The sequence below is a fragment of the Penicillium verrucosum genome, assembly GCF_028828655.1.
Source record: "Penicillium verrucosum strain IBT 35672 chromosome Unknown utg000004l_segment0_segment0, whole genome shotgun sequence".
In the NCBI taxonomy this organism is placed as follows: Eukaryota; Fungi; Ascomycota; class Eurotiomycetes; order Eurotiales; family Aspergillaceae; genus Penicillium; species Penicillium verrucosum.
Genome location: NW_026643213.1, coordinates 1,429,501 through 1,450,214, shown reverse-complemented (window position 1 = coordinate 1,450,214; position 20,714 = coordinate 1,429,501). Strand labels below are relative to the sequence as shown.

The window sequence follows — 20,714 nt, the reverse complement described above, 5'->3', positions numbered from 1 at the left end:
TAGGTCTAAGAGGAACGTAGCTAGGTACGTCTTTAGGAATTGTCCTATAGTATTAGATATCTAGGAATTATCCTAAGTAGCCTAGACTAATTCCTATATATCCTCCCCGGAAAGCAACTACCCTAGTATACTAGCTACGCGCCGATTCCTCGGTTATATATAGACGAGGGTAGTAACTAGCCTCGTTTATAAGTTTCTTATACTTAGTAGCGGTAGTAGGAACGGGTAATAAAGGAATTACTAACGAACTATAGTCGGATACCTACTAGAAATAAGCGTCTTTAGTAGCCTAAGAATAGGTTAGAATAAAATCCTAAAGATATAAAGGAAAATACTTTACTTAAGATATATAAGTACTAGGGAGAGAGTAGGTACGACGGTAAGACTTTATAAAACTATCGAAGCTTATAATAAGATACCGAACGTACGCTATAACGCTAATAACTAGCTTATAGGGTAGCTATAATATAATTATAGTACCCTAGTCGTTAATATTAGGCTTAGCGTCTTTACTAAAGCTATTATTAGAGTTCGTTTAAAAGTCCTAAACCTATAATAAGTACACTAAAAGTTTATAGCGGTTCCCCTCGATACCCTTAGGGACCTAAGTAAGGTTAGTACGATTTAGTACCGAATCCTTATCGGAGTAGTTTAGAATACTTACTATCTTATAAGGCTTATATAACCTATTATAGTATTAATAATTCTTCTTATTATACGTCTTAGCGAAGTAGCGGATAATAAAGGATCGAAGAGATACCGAATTAATATCTATCTACTCGTATATAGAAACGCGTAGGTATATTATATACTAGGTATACTAGCGTAAAATTAAAGAGTATAGTTTATACGGCGAATAACGAATAGGAGGTATAATTATAATTAACCTACGAAATAATAATAAAGAAATAGTAAAACGTAAATCTAAAGGAGTAAGAAGATAGAGAGTTATAAAAGGAAAATAAATTAAAGGTTATTAACGCGATAAGGTCTAAATCGGATTCTATATAAAATAGGAAACTACGGATTAAATCTAGGAATATAAGTTATACCTTCTATTTCTATCTACTATTTACTAAAAGCTAAAAACTAAAACCTAAAATAACGTTAATACGTAACCTTTCTACCTATAATTCGAAAAGTAGAATAGGAAAAGAATCCGCTAGATCCTCTACTAAGTCCCTTAGAATAACGCCTAGTACTATAGGATCGAAGTATTCGATATATATATTTTAGATTACTACTAAAAGATTATACTTATCTTAGGTCTAAATAATAAAACCGTTATCTCCTATTTAAAAACGCTACCCCGCTTCGGTATAGAACCGTTTCTACTACTCTTCTATCGAAGAAATAAAAGGGCGCAGGATAGGATTTAGGTATATCGTACGGCGACTAGCGAGATAGCTATAATACTAAAATAGGTCGTTAGCGAATTACTATCGGGATATATAATTTCCGAGAACCTATCTTAGCCTCTATAAAATCCTTCCGGTCTTTATCTAAAAACCTATAATCGGACTTATACGCTTTATAGGTAGTATCGAAGTCTTTTACTAAATTAATAACCTCTTTATCTATCTCCTAGAGATATACTATATCTTACGTATAATATCTATTTATAGGTAACTAGTATTAGGCTACCTACTCTAGAATCGCGATTAATTCGACGCGATCTCCCTATATTCCCTCTAACGGAGGTTTATATATCGACTTCTATTAATTATATTATTAGTATTTTTTAGAGTTAGCTTTATATAAGAAATACTAGATAGAAAATAGAACCGCGCTCGTTCTAGAGGTAAAATAGATAATTATCGAGCGAAGATAGCTTATATATTATATATTTTTTAAATAGATTCGATTTCTACGAATAGCGGGTATAGTAAAATCGATACTAAATATCGAGGATAGTTAGGAAATTAGGGTTCTCTACTATAAATATATCTATAGCTATATAGCCCTAATACTATAAAAATATAGTAAAATTAGATAAAGATTCGGAACTATTCTAATTATAGCTCCTTTATTATAGAGTACTACCGATATCTCCCCGATACTTTATAGCTATAATCTATTTTCGGATATAGATATCCTCGTAGGAGAAGGGGGAATAATTGTAAAGGATAAAGGTCCTTTTAAAGATAAAATAGGAACTTAGGCGATATATATATTTATAGAAGTTTTAATACGTATATAAAACGTGCGGGGTTCGTTACCCGATCGGCGCCGAGCCTTAGCACGTACATTTCCTTTTAATCTTGGGTCCCCCCGGGACCCCTGAATTCTGGCAAGAATTAGTCTTGGCACACATAGCCCAATATACCTTTGTTCCTCCTCCTAAGCCAACGTATCTTACCCGGTTGATAGGCCTTATACCTAAAATAGTATATTCTTACAATTTTTCCTTATTAAGTATATATATCTTATAAATAAACTAGTCTTTAAGTTCCTTTAATTAATCGGAGTAAAATTCGCGGATAATACTATTTAAATATATATTATCTAGGTAGTAAAAGATTCTCTACTTTAAAATTAAAGCTAAAATCTTATTAGCTATTAGGAATATTTCTTTTATAGCTTTAACTATAAATATATAATCCTTATAGAAGATTTCTATATACTTAGATAATCTTATAAACTACTCTATATATATAATTAATATATATAGTATAAGATAAGTATAAGAAAGATACTTACTTATAATTAAACTAAAAAGATCTTATTTTTTAAGTATCTTTATAATCTTATAAATAATAATATATAGTAGCTTTATTAGTAGCGGTAGAAAGTACGAATAAGATCTTTAATAAAAAATAAGATAGAACGAAAACTAATCTTATAAGACTAGAATATAAATATTAATCTTAGTAGTATACTTAGTAGTAATAAATATACTAATATTATTTATATAGATCGAGTCTAGTATATAATTAGTATATATTAAGTATAAGTTATATTTAAATCTACTATATATAATTCTTCTTCCTATAAGATACTATATAAAATAATAGTCTTAAGATTTAAAACCCCTTATAACTAGATTACTATCTCTTATATAAAGAATTTGTAGAATCTTAGGATTAATCTAATAAATAGTTATATTAAGATATTAAGCGAAGTACTAGTTATTTCTATTAGCTATAAAAAGATAGCTAATAAAATATTACTAGATATAATATATTAGTATTTATATATATATTAAAAAAGATATATATATACCCTACCGCTTATCTAAATATATAGCTTTACGCGGCGATATATATATTTATTATAAGAATACTTATATAACCCTTCTTTATTTATAGTCTATATCTATATTAAATTAAAATAATATCTATATATAGTATAAATTTAGTATATATTAGATATAAGTATAATTAAATTAGAGCTTATACTTTTATTTATTTATAGATCTCTATATTAATATTATAAGTATAGAACGGTATTATAATTTCTTTAATATAGAATTTATAGAATAGTATTAGCTTTATCTAATTATACTTTAATAATAATTAGATAAGATTAGGATAAATATATCGATAATACTATATCCTAGAATATATATAAATATAGTAATATACTTTTAATTCTTAGTCTTTTAGAGATTTCTAAAGAAATTTTAAATTACTTTTTTTAGTAGAGTACTTTAAAGAATAAAGTAAGAATTAATACTAAATATAATATATTAGTATTAAGCTTTATATATATTAAGTATATAATAAGTATATAAGAAATATATCGCTAATATAAGTCTTATAAATATCTTATTTAGGCTTTCTTTATTAATAAGCTAGCGTTAAAAAAGATTCTTCTTTATATAAATAATATATAAGATATTACTTTTATTAGTATTTAGATAGTCTAGAAGAATAATATACTCTTAGATTTTATAAATAACTATCTTTTTTATACTAATACTAATTCCTTTTAGATAGGTATATATTATAGTAGTACTAGTAGAAGGGTTACTATTTCTAAAGCTTTAATCGTCGAGGATTCTATTAGAGTATTTATTAGAGTCTTAAGAGTCTTTATTAGAATATTTATAGGTAGCTTCGTCTATAGGACGCGGAAAATAAGACTAAGTAAATATAATAATTAGTATATATTTAGTATATATTTTTATATATTAAATATATACTTAATATATATTTAATATATATAAAATATAACTTACCTATAGAATATTAAATAAGAGATAATTAAGCCTATCTAGAGTAGAAGGACGTATAGTACTACGAACCGTTCCTCTTAGAGGTAGTAGAAATATAGAAAATAAAGGAATATTATAAAAATGACTCTAGTTAGGTAGTATTAGATCTATAGTAGAGGGTATATAGGGTACGTAAGGTTTATAGGGGTAAATAAAAGTTAGATAAAAAAATAAAAATTAGAGAAAAAAGATTATAGTTATATAATCAAATGAATTTAGGTATCCCTAAGGTCCGCGACCTAGAACGTACTCAATATTAGACGATGATATAAGTAGGCTTGGCGGGTATCCCGGAGTTTTTTTTCGAGTACCCCCGGGCTGGTAGCCCGTCGCCCGTAACCTACATCGGAAAGAGAAAGATAGCGGGGGCCTCCGCCATGGCCAAGATCTTTTTGGGCCCTCTTGGCGCGGTGAGCGATGCCAAGGCCAACTTTTTATTAAAGGTGGAAACTCTACATAGACTAGGAGGATCAAACCGTATATGCATACATATATATATATATATATGTCGTCCGATGAGGAATCTTGCTATCACCCGGGTCACTGAGCTCCATCACCCCTGTCTTTCTCATGCCCATATTAGACTTTACATCAAAAAGTGAAGTCGATCTTCCCTGAGCATGATGAAAAGATTTGCTTCGTTGACATTTTTGCCAACTGTGCATTGGCAAACACCCCAAAAAGTACCTGAGTATTGCGTTGAATATGTTTCAATATTGCTATAGTTCTAACTGCGAGGTGGACATTACCCCGAAATTCCACTGTTGTTGAGATGTCCCTGAGTATACTGCGAGATTCTCTGTGGTTTTGTTCAGGGTTCGGGGTGTTTATTTAGCAGTGATGTCGGAAAATGAGTAACTGAGGTCCTGATTTGACCAGAAAGCTGCAGCAATCGAGGATCTTTCTAGGATATTCAACATTTTCCCAGGTGTCGAACCATGGAAGTATATCTGTGTTATGAATATTATTGATTTGGCTGAGATAAGAACTATATTAAGACTGTTGGCCCTAGGAATGCCAGGACTATAGTTGTAATTAGATCATTTCCTCTCCTCCCTTGCCCGGAGTCAGTAATTCCGATAGTTCCAATACATTCGTATTGATCTCTCTACCTTATTTCTTCCGAGAACTATGGTGTATCGAAGCTGTTACCCGATTCTCCCATAGGGGATTTCGAGGAATCCCAAACTCAAATGCACAACACTATTTACAGGTTACCCTGGCCGGCGCTGCCAGCAGGGTCAGTGCTGGCACCATCGGCAGCGGGAAGAGTCTCGCCCTTCAAGTTCGACAGAACTTCAGAGGAAGTACCGGCCAGAGTGCCTCCGTTGGCGTTGGCAACACAGGCACGACCAATAGAGGAGGAGCAGGTGCTGGAGTCGCTGTCGGAGGAAAAGAGGGCACCCTCGAAGGTGGATTTCTCGAGAACCTCCTTCACGTTAGAGAAGTAGTTACCCTCCGCAAGAACGTAGCCACCAGAGCCGATCTCGAAGGCGTGGCTGGAGTTCTCGTCCCAGTAGTTGTTGACAGCGTGAAGGTAGGTGTTTCCTTGGACCTTAGGGGCACGGCCACTGGTCTTGTAAAGGTAGTTGCCCTTGAAGGTAACCTTGTCACTGGAGCCATCAAGGTACACGTTCCAGTAGTGGTGGCCGTCGCAGGTGGCAGAGTAGTCGGATTCACCGTTGATGTAGTTGTTGGTGATAGAGACACGGTTGTCAGCCTCAGTACCCAGGACATAGTGCTGGCGACCAATGCGAGCAGTCTGGATGAATCAAGTCAGTCTATGCAAATTGTTGGGAAAACCTGTGGGAACAGCGTACGGTAATGTGGTCGAGCCAGACTTGGTCAGCTTCGTTGATGGTGATGGCATCACCACCCCAGACGTACTTAGGGTTGATGTCCGTGACAGCGATGTTCCTATGGTAAGGTGATTAGCGTGGATTTCAACCAAGCTTTCGCACTTAAGGCCGAAATAGGGATTCAACATACTGCACGATGACGTTCTTGACACCGTTAACGATGCGCAGACCACGGCCCTTAATAACACCGGTGCTACCCTCACCAATCAAGGACTTGTTCGAGCCAACGGTGATACCGAGCATACCAGCGTTGTCGCTTGGAGACGTATTAGCATCCAGGGAATGATGATTATAGCCCAAGTGATGGGATACTCACTAGGTGACGGTAGTGGTAGCGGCATCAGGCTCGTAGTTGGTGCACCAGTCATCCTTGTTGATAGCAACCTGGCAGGTGGAGCCAGTACCCCAAGGGGTACAACCGGAGGTCGTGGTGCTACCCTCGGTATCCGTGAAGTCGAAACTAGTATTCCGCCATTGTCAGCGGTCATACATCCACGCCGGGAGCTCTCTACTCACGTCTTGCTCAGAACAATCACGCGGGCCTCGTCATCACCGAGGTAAGAGACCAGCTCGTCGGTGGAGGTAGGGTAGACAGGGGTAGCCTTACCGCCACCAGTGGCGGAAGAAGCGAAACCCTCAGGAGTGCCGGAAACACCGACAGCGGCGACCTTGGAGGCAATAGCGGCAATGGCCGTAAGAACAAATGCGTACTTCATTTTCGAAGTTGATACAGGTAATATGTAAATAGTGACGGTAAACAAAAAAGCAAACAAGATTAGAAAGTGCACAAAAGGAAGGTAAAGAGAGAATGGATTGGAGAGGAATGGGAGAAGGACGCATGATGTTTACTTTATATACCTGCGATTTTAGGTTATGAGATGTGTTCCAAGGTTTCCGCCAATCAATACCTCCCGTAGGTCCTCTACTCGGATAATCCCCGGCTGAAATGAGAGTGGATTTGGTGAGAGTGGTGGTTTCGGAAGTCAGTGTGAAGGAGAGGATCCCGGTGGAGATGCCACCGCCGATCAGTCTCTGACTATCGTTGCTTTAGGAAGGGGATCGTCAGTAACGCCATCCCCGAAACACCGACACGGAGACAAACCCAAGGAAAAGAGTAGAGCCGCGGGGGCTTCATTTAATAGTGTTTCATCTAGATCGATGACAAGGCTACCCACGTTTTTTTTTCTCTCAGCAAATTAACTTTAAATAATTCGACTTTCTTTACGGAGTAGTTTCTCCAGGAATCAGGACCTTCCCTGACAAAACATGCTAACCATGCTTACACGCTCCCCTTTTCATAACTGGAGAACTGAAATAACATATTACAATATGTTGAATCTAAATAGATCAGTTGCCTCGGCGTATCCACACTTCGAAGGGAATAGTCTTCGAAGGGAATAATTAGACCGGCATTGAATGCAGTTCTACATTAAAAGGGGAATTGAAAATGGATCTAATATATTTGTAATATAAAGAGCGGAACTATACAACAGCATTGAACGTATTCGTACTCGGTACTTCATACTGTAAAGCGAGAAACAAAAATGAGATTTGAGGTATTTCTAGTGAATAATTTAAACCATTATTCATGAATTGCTTAAAATGCCATTGAGCATGACTTAGGTCATATCGGGAAGGCAGCATGACGTGGCTTCTACTATATATATGCTGTTCACGAAAGTACGAAGGTGTGGTTAGCCCCTCTCGGCCATACACCGAGCTTAGGTCTAGAGTAAACTAGTATTATGGTATATGTATGGACTAACTATTGAATTTCGTGAAACCTGAAGACTCTATGGCAAAATTAACGAAAGCAGATAACTTTTGAATTTAGACACCCTAGGTATATAATAGGCAGTTATGAGCTTTCGGCACATTATGGCTCTCGGTTTGCGGATTTCCAATTCACCGAAAGTGGGGTACAAATAAGCTTTAGTGAATGAATTATCCGTTGGTATCCATTTTTATATAAATTCTTATTTATTACCTTCATTGGTAGTTGATGCCATTCTACCATCACCGCCACATATCGATCTTGTTGAAGACATAAGTGAATTCCCTGTAATATTGTCAGCCCTTCTCCATGAAGTCATTTATCTTCCAGTAACTGGCAAGACATTTTTCCTCTCGTTTCTTCGACCCCTTTGTCTCAGTCAAGGTCCTCTGAAATGGCAAGTTCGGCAAGACAGTGCGAGCGACTTGGTAGGTAGGGGCTAGCAAATATAATATAATTCTTGTGTGTTCCGTGTACACCGTGTCCTACAGCCACCCCCTTTCGCTTTGTATATGTGAACGGTCTTAAGCCACTTTATTGCCCTGTAACTCGGATTAAAGACCCACCAGTTTACGGTCTACGACGGTTTAATGTAAATATTTATAGATCTAACCGCAATGGCAATAACGTGGTGTCTAAACCATTCGAGAAAAAGCAAACTGTTATTGGAATTAGTATTGGTTTCCAGCATTACCGACTCACCGTCCTGAAGAGATGGTGACATTCTACCCGGAGGGCAAGGTCCACCCCATTGTTAATCCTGAGAAAAAAGATGACTTGATTGATGAAAAGTGAAGGTCACTTTGGCAAGGTGGTTATTCAAGTTAAACATTAGGTACTAGCCAAATTTGAATTTCTTTATAGGGGCGATGTTCAGCCCCAACTAGTATTTGCCTAGTTAACGGGTCGTTGTAAGCTGCCATACCATGTGAATCATGGTGGATATTTCATTAGGCCCCTCTATCCAATTTACAAGAGCTTGTAGATTCACCACCCAAGTGGGTTGCGATTATTTTGCTAATATAAATCTATGGGTGTACCGTAGTCATTGGTCATCGATATATCAAGGTAAAACATAAGCCCCACCTACCCACCCACTGCCCCGAACATTCCGTTGGGAATTTTTTGTGCAGTTGCCGAATATCGCGGAAGATCGAAGTTTGGGAGTTATTCCGCTGATGTCGTAATTATTCCGTGGTCATTCTCAGTGACCATTTATCAATACCCTTGGTTCAGCACTGCAGCGATACTCCTCGTTGATATAATGGCAATTAGCTGCCATTAAGTCTTACCCGATTTCTAGAGTTTTATTTGTGGACTATTGATATTCTATTGTCACATTACTTCACACAGGACTAAATACGAACAAGCTTTTCTGATCAACGACTAGACATTGTTTCTGGCGAGATACTTGGTGTATTCAGTGCGAGTTATGGGTGTGTAGAAGCTCGGCCGGTGATACTTGGTCAAATCAAGACCGTGCTGGATGCGAAATGGTAGATCTGGGTCGGCGAGAAAGTTTCCCCCAAACACAACTGCGACATTGTTGTTTCGATATCACAGTCAACTGCACTTTTTGCGGAATGCGCACCAAACCCACTAGCGACCAAAAACGGGCGATATCTAGTCCCAGATATCCCATGCAAACTCGATAACTCTCCATATTTTCAACATCCACCTTGCTGTTCACCCGAGATCCGACAACACGAAGATATCCGACCTTCAGACCCTTCAGCTCCAAGAATTGAGGTACTGGATCCGCCATTCTCATCCCCTGGAAGCTGCTCCAGGGGCTGAGTTTGCATCCGAGTTTATCCCCACCGATAGCGCTCGTAATATCTGTGGCAACTTCCATTCCAAATCGTGCCCGCTTATGAATGTTACCAGCCCATTTCCTTTTCCAGCCCGAGACCTGTGCATCGCTCCACACTCCAGGTGCATTGGGAACCACACCATTGGTAGGGGAGCTGCAATATTCAAACATGTCCCATTGATTGTTCTCCAAGGGTCATGGTATTGGCATGGAGGTGTATTGCCACCTCCAAAAGTCCCCCGAAACCTGTCTGCCAATTTACCTATCCGAGGTACTGAGAATCGGAACAACATAAGGCTAGAAAGTAATTGGAGCATAGCTCATTCAGTGTAATTGCGGTTTTCATGCTATAAGTACCATATGGATGCATGCGGCGCAATATACCGGGCGTCTCTACTGTTGAACTACTTGCATGTTCGACAAGAGTTTCCTCATGCTTTGGAACGCCAAAGACTGTCGATGGATTTCGGGGAAACGCCACATTGGCACCGTCCAGCAGAAGAAGACGCACACCCAGACGTACCCGATAAACCTGCCGAGCCAGCTTTCCTCGAGGGTGCGAAGATCGTTCTCCTGACGAGCTCTCCGTGCTAACTGACGAAGCGTCTTGACAAAAAGAGACTCGCCCATACAACCAAGGAAGTTCAAGAGAAACCAATAAATGTTCAAATGCCAATCAGGGGTATCACGCTGCCAGTCTATCAAAGCGTGAGCGGCGCCCGAAAGCCCAAATGCAACCAGGGCAACGGTTGCCTTATGGGAGAAAGACTGAGGTAACTGCCTAAGTATCCGAAGGCTGATGTATTCTCCGATGCTCCTGTAAGGCTTCATGGGAAGTGTGTGCCAGAATCTTGACCAGAAATTTCGCAGCCCAACTGCCTGGTAGAGGTCTCCAAAGAGTGGTGGCCAGTCCTCTGGATCATCCAGGCCGATCATAACAAAAGATGCGCCCATCAGGGCATTGGTCCCATCGAGGTACACAAACGTCGTCCAGAAAGATGACAAGGTGACGAACGTCACATTCAAGCACTCTCGCGCTGTGAACTCATCCAAGGGTCGCAAGAGAGATTGTTGAGACGGGGCAACATCATCGGGTAGGATGTCAATGATAACCTCGTCAAATAGCGCAGGGGAGATGTGTGCTTGAACAATGTAGTATATGAGAAGCTTGGAGAGTTGTAAGACAAGGAATACCCCGCGAGACTGCTTCTTCGGCCGTTCCTGCGAGGTCTGGTTGGTTGGATGTGTACGTATCAAACGCGGATTTAGCCAAATTCGGCGGAAGTAACCGAAATCGAGGCAGGTGTTGAAGCCAAGTGTCATTGAACATGGAACGGACGGGTAAGGTGGTGGGATTTTCTTGAGGTGTAGAGTCGATATCGTATGCAGGACATATCCTGTTAATGCTTGACCCCAGACGAGTGGGACGCCGGGGGCAAATGGCACATGGAGCACCGACGACAAGGAGAGGAAGGCGGGTATTAGAATCAACGGCAGCATTGCCAGTCGTTGTCTTTGTTTTGGTGTGTGCAAAGATATAGCGAATGCAAACCCAGAAAGACAAAGATAGAGCACTGGTGGCAAGGCTTGGATTGCTTGTTCCAACGCCATCATCCTTTTCATGCCTTGGTACGTTCTGTGCAGCAGAATGGTGCATAGTCGGGTGCGACGCACCTAATATAATTTGCGCACCCTTCTTCGGTGCGGCCCCTATCTCTATCGCAAATTTCCAGGGGTGTTAGTTTGGACATGGGGGCCATCTCCCGGCGGGAAAGGTTGCGTGTGGAGCCGCGCCCAGGTGCCCACCTGGGCAGGTGCCGAGGTGGAGCTATGGAGAGGGCGTCTAACCCCAAATCGGAAATATATACAACGGCCCCCAAGACAACATCACATATACGCGCAGATAGAGCTCCACACTATTTAAGTATTCTTACGTAAATACCATAACTAGAGATATTAGAGTAAAATTGATGCCTTCTAAAATGGGCATAGGGAGTTTGAAAGTAAATTGAACTGAATCTGAACTGAATCCGAACTGAATCTGAATTGAATTATATTGTAGAGGACTGCTGTAAACAAATCAAAATTAGCGTATATGTTTCAAAAAGGCGGCGATGAAAAGACGGTGAGGTAGCATACTTAGTCGCCCGTAGGCGCCCTCCGCGGCGTGCAGCGCGTCTGTCATCCGTTCCGAGCCACGTACGGCCTTTGCAGAGTACGACGATGGCGCCGTAGATACCGCTGACAGCAGAAATGCCAACAAAGAGGCCTTGGGCCACAATTGGAAGAGAAGAGTCAGAAGACATGGTGAAAGCAAAATATATTTGTGAAAGCAGAGAAAATGGGAACGGCGAGGAGAGAAAGGAGAACAATTACTACGGGAGAGGATATATATAAAGGAAAACATTACGAACGATTGAACTATATATATGTACTGGTTGTTAAGAGAAACAGTTGTCAAGAGATACCAGGTAAACCTGTGTCGAGAAGAACAGATTCAAACGTGGAAAGTGCAAATAGCGACTAAAAGAATTAGGTTGTCAAGCGGAGGACCTCAATCTCTGTCTTAGGAACCTCATGAGAGCCCAGTCCTATGTAAATTTCAGACTAAAGTAAAAGGAACAATCAGAAATCATGGAAAATGACGTCATGCGACCCGTGAGCGCTATGCCCCTTCGTAGATGGAAGCTTCTTCCGTTAGATTACCGATCATTTTCCATAAATTTTGATGCGACGAACTAAAGGACTGATAGGGGAACTCAGGTAAAAAGGGTCAATAAAATTACAATGACTGAGTTTGCGGCCAGTCTAGGCACTCCGCTCTCTTTATGGTATGTTCTTATGAGATTAAGACTAGTTGGGCAGCGATCGCAAGCCCTAGTTATACTTCAGACTATCCGTAACTATTGAATCATACTGGTACCCTTAATAATTAAAACTTCCCGGCCTCTCTTATATCTCTATTCAACCTCCTAGTTATCTTCTGTTCGCTCAACTATACAATTTTGCCTCTATCTCTCGGCTCTAACTGTGATATTATATTTCTCTCTACTGTTCCTTCAACATCAATATGGACGCTCACCCAGCAACTATCGCCCTATGTATTGGTGTGTCTTTATTCATGATAAGTTATATATACCAGGTAGTTGATGTATGCTCCTTATGACCTAATTTTAAAATCAAGCTAATAGTATTCAAGGTTTACAAATTAGGGAGGCGGATTAAACGGATGGAAAACAAGATAAAAGACATGGGAATGGAACTCTAGTTGCTATTGTCGAGGAATCATGTTCCAGCCCTGGTTGCAACCCATATTCAAGTTTACTTTTTTGGACATGTTATGGTGGCCTTGCCAACCCTGGCTTAGTTCCCTTGCCATAATTACAGGCCAATAGAGTGTCTTATGTTTCATAGAGAAGATATTCTGTATGTTTTTAATCATGTTTATGTTGAAAGAGTTACGCAAACGTGATAAACCGGGAAGCCATGGCGCTAATTACAAATTTTAAGCCTACTTCGCAAAGATAGTTTGATTGGACCAAATAATATAAAAGATGAGGGCGAAGAGATAATCTCAGGCACTGGTATCAATTCTAAGCTAGACAATCTTGTTGTATCCAAAAGCCGAACAAGCCAATCATACCCGCATGCCGTGTATAGCTTGTCCGCGGTACTCACCCGTTTCATCTAAGCGTGAGTGTTCAAAGCGTCTTCCATCTGGTGGATATCATCATCGGTCAAACCAGTGAACCGGACCGCATTGTTGTTCAGCGGAACCGGATTGCCCTGATCGAACTTGCCAGTAATGACGGTGGCAAGGTTCATGCAAGCTTGGGGCATACCGCTAACAACCACGGCTGAATATATGTGTTAGCTAAAAACGAGGCTTTCTAACATTGCAATACAGAGAATACTTACTGCCAGGTGCCTCGCCGTTGAAGTCGATAGTCGAGGTAGTGAGTTGCTGGTGACATTGCTCCCAGTCATACTTGGTGCCGTAAGATTGTCTCTTAACACGGCTGATAGGTGCTGCCTCGATCTGGGTCACCTCTCGCTTGGAGTTTCCGACAGCAGCAGAGACACCTCCGGTGACACCACCAGCGGCGCCAATAACACCGCCGATGGCTCCAAGAGCAGCATCAAGGGAGACTGTGAGCAAGAGAGCCGAGCCACTTTGGACGGAGGCAGCAATGGCGACAGCACTGAGGAGAGTCTTGAAAGAAACCATATTGGAGGTAATATGAAGGTTTTTGAAAGTAATTGAGGAGTTGTGAGTGAGGAAGAAAGATAGTGTTTTGAATCAATGTTCGGCTGGGAGGGTAGTCAACTTTATACCTTCGTCTTCAGCTCATGACATCTCCAGTCCGTGGACTTGATTGTGCTTCTTCTTCATGGAAAGAGTCGGAAATGAAGATCCCCCAGGGGCTGTGTTCTCATGACCTTGTGCTCCTATCTAATTCCTTTGCCTCTATAATGAGTTTCGGGCTCCATTGTCAACTCCACTCGGTATTGCTGATTCCGCCTTGACCTCATTGCTTGGAACTGGAACTTGTGATGGGGGCCGGAACTATCATACCGACATATAGCATATTGTGCGTGTGATGGTGCCTTTGGTCATATAGAAGCGAGAGATGTCCCCGTGGCACTCGCCTTTCACCATGACTTATGCACGACCTGTTTCTGTATCTATATACGGCTTTATGAGTACGAATAGGTGATACAAATTGGACTGATACAAATTGGACTTGACTCTTACGCCCATGCTATAATGATAGTACTAGGCTTCCCATTATCTTAGTACGAACAATATCCTACGTATGGGCAAGTAGTAACTGGCCCCCATACTTTCTGTGGACCAAACTGAGGCATTAATCATAACTATCACTAAATTACTGAGTAAGATGAGATCATGCTAGATCCTTCCAATACAATCATGAAACTCATAATCCCTTTTTAGTTGGTTTTAACAATGTCCCCAGTATTCTGGTTTTGTGGCGCTACAGTATATCTCTTTGACGTGGGGTGAAAACAACCTACCAATGAACAAACGCAGAGTAGAGTTCAAAGCTAGGAAATAATCACTGTGAGCATAGATACCTTTGGTGCTACAAAAGAAATACTTCGTGACTCGTCAAAAACCTCGTTCTATACATATGTTGCCTCTGGTCTATAAAGGAATTCTTACAGGCAATGAGCTGAACATTTATATTTCAACTTGAATAATCCTACGCTTCATGTAGTGGTAGTGTAAAAGATATTATGTCGCGCTAACATTATTAACTATCCCCTATATAATACCAGACCAATATACTATTGGCTTACCTCTGGCCCCCATGAAAGGCTTGGTCCACTTTATGTGGAAAACTTAATCCACACCTATTTTATGCCAAGCAAAATAGACCAGGATCGGCATTCATGAGTCGTTCAGGTACCAACCACTCAGTAACAGGGCGTGCGGCATTTACTGTTGGACCCCACAATCCTTTCTTATGCCCATGATATTGTCGGCCCCCAGGTTTTGCGCGGATTAACCAACCTCCGGAACACTATGCCCACCTTCCTTCACTATTCCGCTGCCTCACCTCACCCACCGAGCTTCCTTTGGCGTATATGCAGCCTGATCAGACCCACCACATCACTGCACACATCATTCCGAGAGCGAGGGGTCCTTGGTATCTTACCATCAGTGCATCAACACGCTACACTCCTGTTTCTCTGACTCTTCCACGCTATTTGTGCCCCTCCACTTGTCCTGTCGCTTCTCAATTATTGATACCTGGTCACAACAAATAACTACCCGGTCCTCCTCCACTTGGCACCTACTATATTCGGGCGCAATGGATGCAGATCTTCAAGCTCCACCTTCACCGGTCTACCTAACCGAAGGCCATCTGACCGAGCAAGAATCCGTCATATGGGTAAGGGTCCACGACCGTCACCTCCAAGACATCACGATCGCGCGTGATGATGGTGAGAAGCTCTTTTCCGTCGAAGGCCCCGGGGGTTACAGCTCGATGACACTGAGACGACCTTTGAAGGATGCCTCTGGCCGGCCAGTCTTTGACCTACGGCGTAAGATGGGGTGGCTTGTAGAAGACGCCGATGGCAACAAGATCGCCGAGCTTTGTCATAAGAAATTCTTCACCTCGGCACACACGGCCATTGATGGGAAAATCTTGAGCTCCGGCGCGCTGGTCGAGATGCGACCGCGTGATGCAATGGGGATAACGAACTATGTTAACATTGGCAATGTGACGATTGCAGAGATCTCGATCCATTCAAATAATGTCAAGAAGCGGTTTGTGCGGGATCGCGATATCTCGGTCTTTCGGGTTCGGGTGGCTCAAGGAGTAGACCTCAGCTTGGTATGTCGAATACTTGTGGTATCTGAGCGGCATCGCTGATAGTTAATGGTGATAGGTCGTCTTGATGGCAATGATTCGAGCGGAGATGGCGCATGTTTGGCAGAAATAGACCATTTGACACCATGTGCTCGATGAAACAAGGGTCTTCAGCGTTAATATAGGAGAGGTCTGTTTACAAGAGATGTTTTAGAGGGCAATGTGGACCATTGGGATGTTTCGGACGAAGGTATAGGTAGTTCTTTTACATGATAGGACAAATTTATAGACATAATTGTTGAATTTCGTGCTCACCGGATCGTACCGCTTGTGTCTTCTAATACCACATGTATATACTCAGAATGGATCTATTAGAGTAAAATAGATGTGAAATGTTCTGAATCGCTTATGAAACTCGGGATCCCATAATAGCATTCGCTTGATATATAAAATAGACACACTGCTCTACCTTATAAGCCCCTATGCGACCTAGTGCATTATTGGCCGGAGACATGCTGACGACAGCAAAAATTCCTGCAATTTATGACTAGACATTCTCTAGCTATTTTGGGCGTGTGGATAAACACAAGGTTGAGAAATTAAACCCGAGGCCGATGATCTAGGTAGTAGGGCGACTCGGAGATAGTGAGCCGAGCTTTATATCCTTTGTTTGCCCCACATAACATTTGAGACGTTATACAATATAGACATCTTGAAACACACTTTTCCTTGACAAGGTTTGCTATATTAACCTCACAGGTGACAGAACCCATTGAGCTTCAGATTGCTACAGTGGCGGCTTGCAGGTGACATGTTATGTACTAACCTTTGTTAATAAACTGCGACAAATTTCTCGTAGCAGAGTGGGATTTGTTGAGCTATAGATAGGTTTGGATATGTGCCGTCCTTGGTCAAGTTAAACCTACTCTATAGACTGCGGTGACCTAGAAGATAACTATAAATAATTTTATTTCCTTTTACCTACAGATATACATGTGCAAATAACTACTTTCGCAAAATTTGGGTTCATCTATGCCGCGGTTTCTTTAGTCGGTCAACTTCACGTTGAGTGAGCGCAGCCACTGCGACTGGAAAGTCAAAAGCAAGTCAGAGTTCCGCGATAGGTTCCTACTCCCACTTCTTCATCAGTGTGTTTGCTTCAATCTCATTGTCAAAGTTGACCAGATGGGTTGAATGGCACCAAGGCTTGATCTTCTCCTCCTTCCGAATGACGCTAGAGAAGAATGCGCACCACTTGATGCGCGGATAGGCCTCGTTTATTTGCGTGCGGGTGGTTTCGTGGATCATTTCGCCAAAATTCTTCACGTGCGGATGGAAACCGGTGTTGTCATAAGTAGTGGCCAACTGAATAAGTTGACCAATGAACGTGATCGTTCCATCCACTCCCATATCTTCGTGGCGAATGATCGCCTCGGCAGCAGCCTCGGCCTGATCTGCAGTGGCGCCGAAGTCCTTGAGGATAGAGAGAGCCTTGATTCCTCCATAGATATCAAATGACATCCGGGTTGCTGTCAGGTTTTCATCAGCTGTGCCGAGATCGTGCAGCAGGCATGTCAAAGCCCAAGTGACTGGGTTAAGAGCGGCAGCTTTCTCGGGGAACTGCTGCTTTGTGATGGCCATTCCTAAGCAGTAGACGTTAGACACCAGGTTTGACATTACTAGCGAGATGCGAAGATCTGAGCATACCGTAGAAATAGACCCTCATCGAGTGGTTGAAGGTTTCGGCATGCAGGGTTTCCTTCGCATATTTGAGAGTCTTCGCGACCGTGGGATCATCAAATGGGAATTTGATATCAGTGAAACAGAGTGCGTCCGGCTTGTTGATGAAAGGCTGGTCACCAAAGATGGCGCCCGCATTAGCCGCTGTGCTGGTCCAGCCATTGGCAGCAATTTCTTGGTGGCACATGGTGTAGTGGAAAGATTTGGAAAAATGTAAAAGGAGAGATCCCTTGGCAGTGGTTTGGATTCTGTTAGATGATACTGAAAAGTAATGAAAAAGGAGGGGATGAAGCCTTTTAAGTATTCGTTCCCTAATAGCATTCACCTCACCCCATTATTAATTTATTAATTCAAATGCGGGAAATAAAATCCAAGTCCGAATCAACCGAAACTAAAGGCACCCGATTGGTATTGATTTACTAAATCTGCACCGTCGTGAGCCCTGGATATTTCTCGGAGTTCGTAAGTTGAAGTTGAGTAAGTATGATGGAACTATACTTACCCAATTAGGAAGTTATACCAGGTGGGGCATCGGTGGCAACTTGGCTATATCCGAGGCAACCATTCGCTCGCTTGGAAATGTGAGACAATAAGACAACATTGGAATATTAAAATATATCAAAGACGGTGGTTGGTAAGCTCTAGTCGCCAGTATAGGAAGTTATCGCATGTGGCCCTCAAACTTCTAATTTGTGCGATGGTATGCGTCATCAACCCAATGGGGCAATCATAGTAATAAAAGGAATCGGGTTGAAATCTTCGGTCTACCCTTTTGTAATAGAAGTGCCAAAATGCTGTACTTGGAATTGTTGGAGACGGTCGCTCGACAACATTTATCACGACAGTATATTTCATTTGCAAAATAAAGAACTTCTTATTATTTAATGTATAACAGTCTTCTTTCTCGCCAGTGTATCAATTACAAATCTAATATTTCATATGGTATATTTGGGTCAGATACACTGACCATTGAAGCATACCGTGCATCAAATAAGTAGCCAGCCTTGTTCTATTACATAGAAGTCGGATTTCTTCGATTCCAAATTGCCATCGAGATGCCTTCGCTTCCAATGACCACGCAGGATTTTTGATGCGTTTATCACATTCAAGCAAAAGGTAAGATCCCAAAGCATCTTGAGAAATCCAATGACCGCCTGTTGCTCGCCATGAGTCTGGCATTCGAGACCGGTGATGAAGGTAGGCCAGAGTAGGCACTTGAACAACGCCGGGTCGCATTTGAGAGAGTCAATCACGCCAAGCAACCGCAACATCAACTCCTCACGATCAGATGCTATCGTCCTGGTCGATGTCTTGAAAGCACGGAGGACTCGTTTTCCATACAGCACGGCAGCAGTTCTGTATGCTTCCGATAGCAAAGAGAGCTTCTGAATCTCACCTGCCGAGGAAACACTTGACTGCACGGATTGTGATGCCCATTCTAGACAATCAAACTTTGCTGTCAGCTCAAGCATAGTCAAGGTATCTCGTACATTCTTGTGAATCGAGAGGTCATCATGCATGTTTAAGGTCTCAATCACGTGTCTTTGGTTGGAGAAATAACGGATAGCGCCCAGAAGGAATATAGGACATCCCAGAAAGCTTCTAATGATGGACTCTTGATGTCTGCTTTCGTCGAGGTTGATACCAAACTCGGTGCTCGAGTTCGAACCCGAGAGCGCGCCTCCGAAGGTTGAGACACTGACACTGTCAGCGAGATCACGATATAAACTGATAACAGAGAAGAAGAACCATATAGGGATAACTGCCGGGCGACAAATCGCCTTGTCTCCTATACTGTCTCTCCAGGGTTGCTGTTGATATATTCACTGGCACTAGGCTCCAACACCGAGCGAGAAAGATTGACAAGCCCTTGCGCACCATGGAGGTGATACTTCCAACCGTCAATTCCAGACTCGAGAAGATCAAGGAAAATTAGAAGGAGAATAGTGAGATTCGTGAAGTATCGCATGGTTTCTATTATGTTGGGAATACTAATGTCTAAATACCCTGCCAGTACGGGTGCCTATAGCACCCGAACGTGTAGGTTCGGGCCTTAGTATGTCTTATACGGACATATATAAGGGCTAATTATACAAATCTAGTTATATAAGTGGCCTCTAGGATCATATCCTCCCCTACCGAACTAGAAACGGCCCTCCGTTTCTTCGAATAAAAATAGGTAAGTAGACGTATAGGCCCTAGAGGCGGTAATAAAGGGGGTTTTCGGATATACTAAGTCTATCGGGGACAATAGGGTATATTAGGATATTAATAAAGGGAAGTATTCGGGTATATCTATATCCGTTTAGAGATATCGGAATATATTATCTTTTAATAAAGGAAAGTTTAGCTAAGTAAGACTAAGAATAACTTTATAAAGGTTTATTTAAGGTCTTTTATACTTAGGTATTAAGTCGTTTCGGACGATAAAATAATAAAATAGTTAAAATATATAAGATATAATAATAGTAAGTTATTAAGAAGAGAGATAAAGAGATAGAGGGGTAGATCTATATCGAAGATAGATTTAATATAGGTAATATAAACTCGGTATAGTTCTTATAGACCTATAATTAAACTAATATAAATAGGATTAGTCTATCTTAGTAGATTATTATTAAATCTCTACCTATTAATTCTCTTCTTCTCTCTCTTATTTCTAAATTCTTAGTTTCTTTTTCTTTTTTAATTAATTTTTATCGATTTTTATCTTTTTCTATTTAATTATAGATAATTCTACCCTTTCTATATTTATTATAACTTAGTTCTTAGCCTAGATTATCTCTTAGGCGGCCGAATATATAGAGTCTAAACCGCTTATAGCCCTTAAGGGTAATAGGGATAATAGTTTAGACGATAATAATAAAAAATAAGATAAAGAGAGTAGTAGTAAAGCTAGCTTAAGTAAAAACGAAGGGGAGCTAGTAGAGACTATAAATATAGATACTAAAGCGGATAGTAAAGATAAAGA

The 20,714-nt window shown here is 41.0% G+C and overlaps 6 protein-coding genes across 6 annotated transcripts; 1 reads left to right on the top strand and 5 right to left on the bottom strand.

The window, feature by feature from the left end:
• Positions 1-5,423: 5,423 nt before the first annotated feature.
• On the bottom strand, positions 5,424-6,791 carry N7516_009997 (polysaccharide lyase family 1 protein; the record flags this gene model as incomplete). Its single annotated transcript, XM_057222716.1, has 5 exons — positions 5,424-5,978; positions 6,037-6,133; positions 6,206-6,331; positions 6,392-6,535; positions 6,592-6,791. The coding sequence occupies 5 exons, from the start codon at positions 6,789-6,791 to the stop codon at positions 5,424-5,426; spliced, it is 1,122 nt and encodes a 373-aa protein (XP_057069937.1).
• A 3,264-nt stretch (positions 6,792-10,055) lies between these two features.
• Positions 10,056-11,162, bottom strand: N7516_009996 (wax synthase family protein; the record flags this gene model as incomplete). Its single annotated transcript, XM_057222715.1, has 1 exon — positions 10,056-11,162. The coding sequence occupies one exon, from the start codon at positions 11,160-11,162 to the stop codon at positions 10,056-10,058; it is 1,107 nt and encodes a 368-aa protein (XP_057069936.1).
• Positions 11,163-13,349: 2,187 nt separating this feature from the next.
• Positions 13,350-13,890, bottom strand: N7516_009995 (uncharacterized protein; the record flags this gene model as incomplete). The annotated part of the gene is made up of 2 exons (XM_057222714.1): positions 13,350-13,519; positions 13,581-13,890. The coding sequence occupies 2 exons, from the start codon at positions 13,888-13,890 to the stop codon at positions 13,350-13,352; spliced, it is 480 nt and encodes a 159-aa protein (XP_057069935.1).
• A 1,609-nt stretch (positions 13,891-15,499) lies between these two features.
• On the top strand, positions 15,500-16,136 carry N7516_009994 (uncharacterized protein; the record flags this gene model as incomplete). The annotated part of the gene is made up of 2 exons (XM_057222713.1): positions 15,500-16,027; positions 16,083-16,136. The coding sequence occupies 2 exons, from the start codon at positions 15,500-15,502 to the stop codon at positions 16,134-16,136; spliced, it is 582 nt and encodes a 193-aa protein (XP_057069934.1).
• Positions 16,137-17,131: 995 nt separating this feature from the next.
• N7516_009993 (uncharacterized protein) lies at positions 17,132-17,930 on the bottom strand (the record flags this gene model as incomplete). The annotated part of the gene is made up of 2 exons (XM_057222712.1): positions 17,132-17,646; positions 17,711-17,930. The coding sequence occupies 2 exons, from the start codon at positions 17,928-17,930 to the stop codon at positions 17,132-17,134; spliced, it is 735 nt and encodes a 244-aa protein (XP_057069933.1).
• A 799-nt stretch (positions 17,931-18,729) lies between these two features.
• On the bottom strand, positions 18,730-19,263 carry N7516_009992 (uncharacterized protein; the record flags this gene model as incomplete). The annotated part of the gene is made up of 1 exon (XM_057222711.1): positions 18,730-19,263. One exon carries the CDS (start codon positions 19,261-19,263, stop codon positions 18,730-18,732), a length of 534 nt encoding a protein of 177 aa, XP_057069932.1.
• Positions 19,264-20,714: the final 1,451 nt, after the last annotated feature.